Below are 13,048 nucleotides of genomic sequence, written 5' to 3'. Positions count from 1 at the left end.
TTAATAAATTTCTCCAGGTCAAATAAGAAATACTCTAGGCCTCAGAGCATACACACTCCCACTCTGGACTCGGCTGTTGTCGTGGACAGCAACCAAGGATGATGACATGTAGATAAGCGGGCGTGCCTGTGTTTCGATGTTTGCAACTGGGCTGGGAGTTACAGTCTGCTGACCCCTAAGTGAGGCTGTGAAAACACATCAACACAAAATGTAATTAGTATTTATCCTTTTCCTCCTTTTTCTTTGTAGGCAGAAGACTGATCTTTGAAAATATGTATTTGGGAGATAATAACGTTCTACTCAATACTTTGTGCTGGTGCTGCCATCGAAAAATCTGGTTACACTCCGGGGAAGCCTGCTGCCGCTGCAGGACTGAACCCCCTCAGCCCTGAGATGAGTGTCCGGCCTGAGCAGGCACACCATGAATAGATACACAACGATCAAGCAACTTGGGGATGGAACCTATGGTTCCGTCCTGCTGGGAAGAAGCATTGAGTCTGGGGAACTGATTGCCATTAAAAAGTAAGTTTTATCCTTCACACTCATGAATTCACCCTCTACCGCATACTGTCAATGTAGTTTTTATTTTACCTTCACCATTCCTCATCTTCAAAAAAATATCTAAGAGAGGGTAGATTGAGGCATGGAGAAGAATCTTAGACATTGGTTTATATGGGTGGTGTAATTGTTGACTCTGGAATACTTCATTTAGGGTCTTAAACACACTCTCACTTTAATACTTTAAGATTTAGTACTTTTTCAAAATATGTTCTCATAGTGTGAGGTACAATGAACAAGTGAAGAAACATTATTTTAGGGCCTCCCTGGTGCTCTGGTGAACTTGACATAGATGTGATAGTCCCTCAAATTGTTATATTTGCTTGGTAGACACAAAAAATTGGAGAAGAGAGGGTTATCCTAGGCTGTGAATACCAAGAGGTGGAGTGCTTTAGGGGCCATTTTACATTCTGTCTGCCACATCTCTATATCTACTTGTCCTCTGTATGCCCAACTATTAACACATAGTCCTGCAGATGCTAACTATTGAATGTCTGTCCAATCCACCTACTTGTTTATATTCTCACTCATTCTTCTTGCACTAGCTCTCCATTTAATCCATTTTAACATCTCTACCATGAGAAGAGTTTCCTTTAAAGTGCTCCTAGCTTTGGTTATTTCCCCTATCCATCCATCCCAAAGGGATTTCTTTAGATAAGCAAATCTATCTGTCTAAAGCTATTTATGACAAACATTGTGCCCTGCTGCCCATTAGGCCCTGTTTTCCTGATCTTAGTGTGCTGTGCTGTGGCTACAGATCTGTACCTGGCACCAGCATTCCACCTCAGGTCCACACAAACTACTTTCAACCAATACTTTAACACAGGTTCATAAAACATCCCATCATGAGGAACCCCACTTGCCCACCTGGATAAGGCTGGGTTTAGTGGGTTTCTACCTCTGTTCCCAGTTTCCCTGCTCCTTCTGCTGACCTTTTAGAATCACTTCCCAAATAAATTGCCTGCATTCAAATTTTGCTTCAGGCTCTGCTCTTAGAAAAACCCTAAGTTTTCAAAGTCTCCCTACCAGTGTTAGGGTCAACTCCCCCACCCCCAGTCTTTAAGGTGATCCTACTTGGTGTATCATTTGGTCCCTCTCTTTTGCCAGAACAGTATCTCTTCTTGCTACTCTCTCAATGCCATCTGGTCTTTTAACTTCTTGAACTCACAAAATACCTTTTTGCCCCAAGGCTTCACATGCTATTTCCTATTTACATTTTGCATGGGGCTAAATTCTACTTACCCTTCAGCACTTTGTAGAAATACCATTTCCTTACAGGAGTGTTCTTTGATACCTCAGACTAGATGCGATCACTTTGAGGTCCAATCTCATAATTCCAGTTACCTTTCTGTCAAGTACTTAACACAGAAAATAATTGATTGCCTGCGGGACACCTCTTCAGCATTGTGTCACCGGTGCTGACAAAGTCCCTGCCTATAGGAGGTGCTGAGTAATATTTGGGGTATAAATAAAGGGATTAGTCACTCAACCAGAAGATAATGTGACATGGGAGAGAGAATTGAGAGCAAGGTGAAGTGAAAGTTGGTCTGTTATGAGCCAGCAGTGAAATGTTGGTAAATCCTGTAACTTGTATGTCTTCATTTCCTTACCTGCCCCTTTCACAAAGCTGCTATAAGATTCATATAAGATGCTGCTGCTGAACTGTGATGAAAAATTTAACTGTGAAACTGGGATTTCTCCTTAGCTAAAAGGCTGCCCTTTCTCTCCCTTAGACTCCAGGCCAGGGGTTGCCAAACCCTTTCAGCTAAGGACCAGAGAATAGTTTAGACTTTGGGGGTACAGAATGCTGGCTACAACTCAGCTCTGCTGTTGTAAAATGGAAAGAAGCCATCAGCTGCCTATGAATAAATGAGTGTGGCAGTGTGCCAATAAGTCTGTGAACACACACTTGAATTTCCACATACCACAAACTACTATTCTTTTGAATTGTTTTCTCCAACCATTTAATATGTAGACACTATTCTGAGTTGTACAAAAACAGGTGGTGCCATAGAGTTGGCCCCTGGCCACAGTTTTCCAACCTCAGTGACTGCAGAGTCTGCAGCTCTGCTATCCAGCAGGGTAACAAGTAGCCATATGTAGCATTTAGATTTATAAAAAGTCTGTTTCTCGGTTGCATTAGCTATATTCCAGGTGCTCAGTAGGAACATGTGTTTAGTGGTTACCATATGGGGGAGCACAGCCCTCCCACCTACAGAGAGTTCTACTGGGCAGCTCTGGTCTAGAAAAACAAGGCTGAGAAATTTCCCTCCAGAGCAAGGAGCAACTTTGTGCTGGAGAAAAAGAGTAGTTCAGGCCCATTTACACTGAAATTTCCCTGCAGGGAAATTTTCTAATATGCCACTGATTGTACTGCCAGAATTTAAAATTAATGTTGTTTTGATTAGTATAATACTAGCAGAAATAAAAACCAACTTTAATCACTAGTCATTAGTCCAGAAGGAAAACACACCAAAAATCAAGTTTGTTCTGTTCCTGGGAATAAGGATGGTATTTGTTTCTTCTCTTTTAGAATGAAAAGAAAGTTTTATTCCTGGGAGGAATGCATGAACCTTCGGGAGGTGAAGGTATTTATTAATACACTGGGGAATAACTTATGTATGGTTATTAAGATAGTTTTGTACATGCTTTGATTTAGAGTTGATGTAGTCACGCTATTTGAAATGTTTCACTAATGCCCAAAAACCGGGGCAAATGATGATATTATGTACTTGATAGCTGAAATGAGATTGCTGTGTTAATATATCAGTGAATATACTTTGCTTTATAAACATTGATATAGTACTATTAACTACAGGTTCATTTGCAACTCACTAGTTTCCAACTAATATCCTTTTTCTTTCAAATCGGTATTAAGTACCCTTATATCCTTGTACATCCATCATCACCATCCACTTCCAGGACTTTTCATCTTGCAAAACTGAAACTCTGTTCCCACTAAGCACTAACCTCTTCCCACAGCCCCTGACATGCATCATTCATTGTGTGTCTATGAGTTTGACCACTCCAAGGACTTCATATAAGTGGAATCATGCTCAGTTTGTCTTTTTGTCTTGTATTTCACTTGGCATAATGTCCTTCAGATTCACCCATACTGTAGTGCCTGTAGAATGTCCTTTCTCTTAAGACTGAATCATGCTCCATTGTAGGTGGAGAACACATTTCTATTCATCCATGGGTCTTTAAACTCTTCCTTTCCACTGGTTCCTTTCGGCATATAGAAGTGCCCACCAATCTCTCAACTCCCAGAAAATCTCACCTCTCTCTCTCCTTGAACGTCCACCATTTAACTTCCAAACATCTCCCTTCACCCTTGTACCCCACCTACCATTGACTTTCCATCTAACTGAGTTAGGCAGCTCCCTCAGCAACGAAGCCAAGCTGTCCTCAAAATCACCAGTGGCCACGTCCAGGGTTATTTTCTCAGCATTTTCTTGCCTGCAGTGTTGGGTGCTGTTGATCACTTCTTCTGCTCCTCTCCCAAGGCTTATGCTATTGCCTGCCCTACTTCTTCCTTGTTTTTCACCGTTGTTCTATGTTCTACCGGAAATATTGATCATTTCTCACATACTATTTTTAACAGTTTTTTTCCTTTGCCCTGACTTTTTTCCCTGACTGATTTTATTCATTTCCCACGCTTAAATAGTCTCATCAAGTCTCTTTTTTCTACTCTGGATTAGGAACACAGTGCATTTTCTATTTTTTTTTTAAAGATTTATTTATTTATGCTTACAGAACTGGGATACAGGCCAGAGGGGTGGTGGGTGAGAGGATTCACCAGAGACAGAGAGGGGAGCAAAACAGGCAGATTGACAAAGTACACTGCTGAAGGGAGCAGCCGTCAGGTAAGGAGAGGTCTGCCATGCCATGTGGGTCAGCTCCCTGGCCGAGGATCGAACTCATGCTACAGTGGCTTCAGAGAGCTTCATAATGTGGTGCTTTAATCCATTACGCCACCAGGGAGAGCCCACATTTTCTGTTTTTAGAAAGAAAATATTTTTGGATCAGTCATCAACTTGCTTACATATTGCCTGTCACTGATTTCATACTACAATGGCAAAGTTGAGTAAGTGCAATAAGACCTATAACCTACAAAGCCTAAAATACTTATTCTCTGCCCCTTTATAGAAAAGTTTGCTGACTGCTGGTCCAGGCTGACATAGCTAACTTAGTGGCCATGGGTGCTTGCATTTTATGTCTGCCTTTCCCAGTGCTCATATTTTCAATCCTCTCTAGATATTATTATTTACCCATTCATCCAGAAATTACAGCTTCCTGCATTCTGACCCCACTTCTCATATATTCTCACATATTCTCGTGTGCACTGCTGGTAGAAAGAGCTCCACAGCACTCCACAGCTGTTCACACACTAACCACCATTTGTGGAGACCTATTACAGACCAGGCAACAAGAAAGTATTAGTATCAGGAGCTTATTATAAGTACAGTTGAAGCTCAGAGACTAGCACCTTGCTTGAGGCAAACACAACTCTAAGCAGCAAAACTTGATTTCACACTCGGGTTTGTCAGAACTCTTCAGTGGGTATTATCATGGCATCCCTCAGTGTCCTCCCTGCCCACTTCTCCAGTTAAAGGCTTCCAGATATTTTTCCTTCAGAACCAATCCGGGGTGATTTTTATTCCTCAGACACAGAGTTCCCACTGCATTCCCATGCCCCTCCCACTGAAGGGGGAAAGGACTTCCTTCCTGACATACTTCCTCCCGCTCAGCATGCAGGTGTTATTCTCTCTTCAAGTCACATTTCAGATGATACTCTCACCAATCACTCAGGCTTTGCCCATTACCCCCTTTCAAAACATCTCTCATGGGGGCCTCCCTGGTGGCACAGGGATCAAAGACCTCTATCAGGCTTTCAGCAGCCACAGCAACATGAGTTCTATCTCCAGCCAGAGAGGTGACCCACATGGTGCAGCAGACCACCTCAATCTCACCCGCTGCTCCCCTCAGCAGTGTATTTCAGTAGATCTGCCTGTTCTGCTCCCTACTCTGTCTCTGATAAATCCTCTCACCCCCCAATATGTCTAGCCTACACCCAGTTCTTGTATGCATAAATAAATAAATCTTTAAAAAAAAAAACAAAAACATCTCTCATGTTCCTTGGCTCCATCATTCCTTTGGCACTTAATACTATCTTCCTATCCAAGATCTGTTCACATCCTCACTTTCCAATTAGATTGTCTGCCTCTTTAAGATACTTAATCCCAGAATATCCTTGCACCCCAGATTTTATGGTTTTGTTAATAATTAAGAACCTTCACCCCTGGAGATACAGTCCCCATCTGGACCCTTATCCTGTGTTTAGTTTGCTGCTTCTGCTGCTCTGCTTTGATACAGTTGTCCTGCCTCTTCTTTCTTTAGGAAACCTTTCATAAGTTAATGTAAGATGCCTTATCTCTGGACACTGACCTCTGTAATATGAATCACATGAAATCCTCTATACAAAAACAATTCTTTTAAATATTAAACTACGATGGACTTTAACTTGTCCATAAGGCTTTCTTTGAAATAACACTGTGAGTCACTCTTGGGCCAGTAATTCAGGGGTAATGAATTCATGCAAAGGTACCCACCCTACTCCTTGCCTATAATTCTCTTCCTGAAAAGCTTCAAAAACCCAGCTCATTTTCCTCTGAATGAATTTTACCCATTCATTCTGTTGCTCATTCACTGGACATTGCTTGCGGTGCACTTTAAGCAAACAAGTAAGAAGGATGTTTCAGTCCATATGAGTCTGGTGAATACTTACAAGTTAAGCAATGTTTGTGTTTGTTACTCTGGAGAATCAGGAACCCAGTCCAACTAGAAGAAGTCATGAGTCTGGTTGGGTCATTCTAGCAGGATCTAGCCAAGTTGACCAAAACAGCTGAGGACTTCTGCCTGAGGGGCTTCTTGGCAGGAGCGTGCCCTTGAGGGAAGACCTTCAGATGATTTATCTTATTCTCACTCACTGAATCTTATTTCTTCACTTTTCCCAGCTGCTCAAAGCAACTTGATCATATTACACACTGCTTAATTCTGACCCCCTCGGGTGTCTTATTACTAAATATCCTTCCAGATTTGGAAATTCATTTCAACATTTTCATCTTTAGACCTACTATTTGCTTTTTAAATGGCCTGTTTTGTTGTTTTTTTATTTAAAGAAATTCAAAGAGAAGAGGGCTTTACAGTTTACTTTTATCAGACTCAGTTTTGTGAGGAAAAGGATTTTTTAATTAAAGGGCTCATTCTGTTGGCCAGAGTGACCCTTTGAGGCTTCCTTGAAAGAGATACTCTATCAAATTCTGATTGTGTGGTAAGCAGATCAGCAGCTGATGTCTCTGGCTGTCATACGTGAACTAGATTGCTGCCCGGTAACACAAAAGTATGTTTGCTCACCATTGACAGAGCTGTACATACACCAGAAGGAATAATCAGTAGGTAGTTTACCATCTTCTGCTCTCTTATTCCTTGCCCCATCTGACTTTTCTTTTTTTTTTTTTTTTGACATTTTTTTTCTTGTTCTCAAAAGCTGAGGAATTTCTTCTATTTTACTTCAGGGTCTTTCCAATTAATGTTTCCCCTCTTCTCTAAAATGCAGAGGATAAGGAGCACTATGTTTGTGGGGATACAATGAATCAGACTATCAATTTTCCTTATTTTGAACAACTTCCTTTCAAAGTGTTGACAAATGTTGGCTGGTGATCTCAGCCCAAGGCAGCTGCCTTCTATAAGATAACTTCTTTTTCATCAGTGACTTTTCTCCAACTGTTTGCGTGTGTTTTTCTCCCTTTGCAGTCTTTAAAGAAGCTCAACCATGCCAACATAATCAAATTAAAAGAAGTTATCAGGGAAAATGATCATCTTTATTTTATCTTTGAGTATATGAAGGAAAATCTTTACCAGCTCATTAAAGAAAGGTACAGTTTGGCCATTATGCTCTTAGAAATAAATATTGCAAAATAGATGAGTTTTCTCTTTGCCTTTGCTTATCATAGTCATGCTGCTTACGCTTCACTGTTTATACTTGCAGAGAGAGGAAACCCACAACCCTCATTTCCCCTTCAGAGACCTTGGGATAGCCTCATGGAAGCTGCTTTAATACAGCCATCTTCATGTTTCATGGGCAGCTCACCCAAAGAAGCTTAGCAACATAACAGACACTTGGCAACTTTAATTTAGTTCATCTTACTATAGTGCCTGAGGCTTACATGCTTGGAAGAGATGTCTTAAAACTTGCCTGCTACTGTAACTTTGAACCTTAAAAGTGAATCATGTAGGGCCTCTTGGGCACATTTTCTTTTATTAATTGAAGTAACATTGGTTATATTGTGCTTCATTAAGAGGCGTAGCATCACACCCCCTCAGCTCTTGGTGACAGATGAAAACCATTCCCAGAATCCCTGTGAGTGATTTTAGTGAACAGATATCATCTTCATTGTCAAGAACTGCAGGGACCTTAGGTGGTTTGCTCGACCAGGGTAAAAAATAGTATCCTGTACTGCATTTCATGAGGTGGTTTGCTCAACCAGGGTAAAAACAGTACCCTGTACTGCATTTCATGAGGTCTTTATTGGGAAGGCCTCACATTTTCCCCATTAAACTTTTTGAAGTTTAAATTTACATGGAGAGGGGATATTTATATGCTCTATAGAGGGAATTTACTCTAAAATGTTGACTCTTTTCTCCTTTGTGACATAATTAAAGGTATTTGGTGTCATGAGGTAGCTCTCTTAGATACAGAAGTGTTGGTTTACGTGGTCTTTATCACCAGTGGGTCTAGTCAAATTAGCATGTGGGGAATGTTTTTTAAGATTCTTGTTATTTCAACAAAAGCACATGAGAACTGCAGATTTGTTTTAATATGTAAACATAGATGTATAACATTTTCCCCTCTGTCTCATGCAGAAATAAGTTGTTTCCTGAGTCTGCTATAAGGAATATCATGTACCAGATATTGCAAGGACTCGCATTCATTCACAAACACGGTAGGTGATTTGGTGTAGCGTGAAGGGGATGTTGCCATCAGGTAGAAATTCAAGAAGCATAAGTGCCTTTTACAGTCAATCCCCAAAAAATGTTGAAGTGTACCCTTGTTCCCCAGACATTATAGTTTTGTATACATGAAGGACCTTCATCCTTGGGAATAACAGTCCCCATCTGGACCCCGTCCCAGGTTTAGTTTGCTACTTCTCCTTCTCTGCTCTGATACAACTTTCCTGCCTCTACCGCAAAACCATGACATTCGAGGGGCCTCCTGCCTCTACTGGAAGACACCTCCACCCTGAGGCACTGGGCTCATCAGAAGGGTGACTCCAACCCCGACTGGGTCTGTGTTCACTTATCAAAGACTAGTGATGCCTCCGGTAGGCAGTGCCTCAGGAAGGAGGTGTCCACCAGTGGAGGTGAAAGTCATTTGAGGTCACCTACACAGAGATGCTAGGGGAGGGAGAAGTGACTGATGTTATGCAGGCAGAAACCCACATATTCCCAGTCTGTTGTTGCTCTTGCAACATTGCACTGGTAGGTGACCTTCATTACCCAATAACAAAATTGGCTAGAAACCCTCTGATAATACAGTCAGTGCAGATTTGACTCAAATTGGCAGCAAATACAAAAGAGATTGTTCCACTGCCGGGGGACATGGTCATCCCCAGCCTAGAATTGTTTAACTCTAAGTAGCCCCTCACAGTTAAAGACTAAATGAACCTAAACAAACACACAAATTGAGGCTGTCGGTGCAGAGCTTTGTAAGCCTCGGGGACATGCTGAATCACCAGCCGGTAACATGCCACACTGAACCAATTCTAGTAAAGAGTTTTTAATAAAAGGTGTCTCTGATTCTGCTGACATAGACAGAACCAGCGCTTAGCTTATCCACAAGTGTTCACAGAGATGCAATGAATTTGCAAGACATAAAAACTTCTGGTGTGGTGTCTCAGGGGCAAATGGAAGGAGAAGGATCCCTAGCTAGATTTAAGAGCCCAGGAAATAAAAATAATGAAAAATCAAGGATGTTTTCAACAGAAAAAGGTAAAAAGGTCATCCAGATGTTTCAAGCAGTGTCACATTTATGCAGCTGATTTGCTAAGTACGGGAGGCTGAATAGTAGACTTGAAAGAAAGTTAGTGTTCTTTGACTTTCTGTTCTTTTCTTTTTTGTTGCTTTTTATCAGACTCAGATATTTGGGATCAGAGTTTGCAGACATTATTCAAGTTTCTGTCTAATTCCATCAGGTGAATGCATGCATGTACACATCCTCATACTTATGCCCTACCCATGTGTACTGTACCTATATACACAGCTCTCCCCCCAACACCCACAAATGCATATGGATGTGTGCACACACAGTGCATATTTATATCCAGTAGTTTAGCATTCACCTACCATTGTGTGAAAACAGCCCTTTGGAACTCTGCACACCTTGCACACCGTGCTGTGTGTGGTTGTGTAGGGAAACAGTGTCACGGAAGGCTCAGCTAATATATGAGGTCAGACCACCTTTGTTTTGTTTTTTGTTATTTTAAAGATTTATTTATGTATACAGATCTGGGGTACAGGCCAGAGGTGCAGGAGCGGTGAGAGGATTCACCAGAGACAGAGTGGGGAGCAGAACAGACTGACTGGTGAAATGCACTGCTGAGGGGAGCAGCGGGAGGGTCAGGAGAGGTCTGCCGCACCATGTGGGTCAACTCTGGGGCGGGGATCGAACTCATGCAGAAGTGGCTTTAGCTTCTTAGTGCTGTGCTTTAACCCGCTGTGCTTCCAGGGAGGGCCCTACCTTTGTTTTTATAAGCCCAGCACCACTGCTGTTTCCCCAGATGTTAAGTACCTGCTTCTATTTTGAGCTTACTAACATTTCATCTCTTCCCTGATTTATTTCCTTGGCAATTTTTAATAGAAAGGATAAATGATAACCTGTTCCTTTCCAAGAAGAGGAAACAGCTTCAGAGAGATTTAAAGACCTGCCAAAGGCCCCACTGTACTAAAGGAGTGGAGTGGGAATTAACTCAGATATTTGTGACTATTTGCCACATGTGGCTGTTCTCAATGAGACTAAAAGGTGAAGAAAATAGCAGTGATAAGTACAGGTGGGGTGGGCATTCTATTCTAGAGCCTATCACATTTACATTGGTAAGTGATTTTTGGAAACTTTAACGAGTTTAATATGGTTTCAACTTGGTTTTGATTTAATACAAGTGTAATTTCATATTACTCCCTTCCTCCAGTAATGGGAAAAATATAGTTTTAAAATACTCCACAGCTTTATCTTGTGAGTTTCAGCTCTTCCCTGGTGGCTGGTCCTCACTGTGAGAAGGTGCATTCTGCCCCCTGGGAGTAGACTCCTTTGAGAGGGAGAACAGCGCTGCAGGTAGTTGCTATGGCCGTAGATCATGTCACTGGGTACTTCCCCCACCCCCCACAGGGAATGAAAACACAACTCAACTTGGTACTGACTGAGCAATGCCAAGGCCTGCGTACTTTGTAGCAATTAAGTATTTAATGCAAACCTGTTTCGTCTTTGACCTGCCCTTACAAATATCTAGATCATTCTTACCTGTGCAGGTAATCAAAAATGCAGTTGGTGACTTGGAGGACAGTGTCTGGCCCCAAGAGGTGGTTCTCTGCTTCTGTGTTTCACCATTGTCTTGCTGTCCATGACCTTGAAACAGCCCTTGGCCTTTCTGTATCTTGCTGTCTTTTACCCTTCTTGATGAAAACTCTGTGTGTCTAAATTCAGTAATAATCTGAGAAATGACAGATTCCATTGCAGGAAGGTGTGCTGCATAAATTCATAGTGTTCAAAGAATTCTCTGGCTGTGTCCATATTAACAGAATGTGACAGAGGGAAGAAAACTTTCTTTGTACCTTGATGTTTTTCTTGCCCAAGGATTGTGAATGAAGAGTAAGCACAACATATTTTCTGCCAGGGTGAAAGAGAAAAACCCTCTGTTATTCAACTGGCCTGAAATTAAATTGAAGGTCTGTTCTTCTCTTCTGAAAGCCTGCTTTGAATAGAAAGATTCTTATCTTAACAATACTTTGCAGTGTAGGGTCTTTGAATGAGGGTTTCCATTATGCATCTGGAGCCCAGAGGAAGAAGTGGCTTCATTGTCACAGCTCTAGTGCACACAGTGGCAGCATGTGTACCCAGCCAGAAATCAAATCAGAGCTTAGCACCCTCTCCATGCGGCTGCAACCTTAATTCTAATATGCAAAAAATGGAGCTGTGTCCACCTGCCCTCCAGGAAGGATAAAATTAAAAGACTCATGCCTGCTAATAATGACAGATTTTTGCAAGGTGCCATTTGCCAAGTGCTGCTTTAAAGACATTACAGATATTAGCACAATGAATTCTGCAAAGCCATCTTCAGGAGGTAGATGTGGTTATGTCACCATTTTATGGTTAAGAAAAGTGTGATACAGAGAAGTTAGGTGATTTGCCAACTAGTGAACAGAATTGGGATTTGAAATCAGACAATCTGATGGGTCTGCACACTTAGCCACTGTGCTGTATTACCTCTTATAGGGAAATGGCAATGTTTTGTTAAAATAGAGTTGAAAAGTGACTGTGCCTGAGGTTGAGGGTCTTCTACTTTTAATTACTAAGAAGTAGAACTCTTGAGTATAAGGCTAATAATAGCTATTATTACTATTCAATAATGAAAGGAACAGAAAGCTAGATAGTCTACAAACATTCATGAATGTTGCTTAGTTACAAAGGCAGATATTCAAACAACATATACAGGTAGCATATGTCAATCTGGCAAACACAGTTTTCATCAGTCATTGCTAATCAGCCTTTGTAATAAATTTTGCCTAGCCATTTTCACTCTGATAATTTGTTTTGGGCCTGAAGCATGATTTTTATAAAAGGGGCCTGAACCAGAATCTTTGTTCTCTTCATTTCACTAGTACACATGTGCTGTGGAAGTAGAATTCAAGAAGGGTTAGCAGTGAGGGAAAAAGTAAAGCCTGACTGGTGGGAGGAGTTGGTTGGTGTTGACAGGCGTGTCTCTCAAGGTGGAGGGAGACATGGGGTCTGGAGTGAAGAGTACTGTGTGTATCTGAGGGAACTGAACCAGGGAGAAGATGTGAGTTTGTTGACAGACATGTCACAGATGGTGCCAGAGGGAGCTTGCAGTGAGGCTTGGGGTCTGGGGAGATATGACTCATTATAAAAGAACTGCCACATCAGTCTGGAAATAATAAGTTAGCCCAACTAGAAGAAGAAGAGGAGCCTAAAAGAAGAAACAACATTAATGCAAACTTGAGAGGATTAGAACTACAAATCAAGATGTAGCCACATGGACTGAGAGGGACAGACAATGGCCCTGACATTTCTTGACAAGATTGTGAATAATTCATCTACCTCAACAAATTAGCACAGTGAATCCTGCAGAACATCTTCAGGAGCAAGACACAGTTTTTTTTCACTATTTTCTGGATAAGAAAAGGATGACAGAGAGGT

At 41.5% G+C, this 13,048-nt stretch overlaps 1 protein-coding gene across 1 annotated transcript in view; it reads left to right on the top strand.

The window, feature by feature from the left end:
- Nucleotides 1-398: 398 nt before the first annotated feature.
- The window catches only part of ICK (intestinal cell (MAK-like) kinase), a 33,170-nt gene continuing 20,520 nt past the window's right edge, over nucleotides 399-13,048 (top strand). Inside the window, exons 1-4 of the mRNA XM_012720505.1 lie at nucleotides 399-522; nucleotides 3,092-3,146; nucleotides 7,375-7,496; nucleotides 8,485-8,564. Coding sequence (XP_012575959.1) covers nucleotides 422-522; nucleotides 3,092-3,146; nucleotides 7,375-7,496; nucleotides 8,485-8,564 — 358 coding nt within the window. The 5' untranslated portion in view covers nucleotides 399-421. The remainder of the gene's footprint in view (nucleotides 523-3,091; nucleotides 3,147-7,374; nucleotides 7,497-8,484; nucleotides 8,565-13,048) is intronic.

The sequence above is a fragment of the Condylura cristata genome, unplaced genomic scaffold (genome assembly GCF_000260355.1).
Source record: "Condylura cristata isolate star-nosed mole 26May11 unplaced genomic scaffold, ConCri1.0 scaffold00001, whole genome shotgun sequence".
NCBI classification, from domain to species: domain Eukaryota; kingdom Metazoa; phylum Chordata; class Mammalia; order Eulipotyphla; family Talpidae; genus Condylura; species Condylura cristata.
This window is presented reverse-complemented; position numbering and strand designations above follow the sequence as displayed.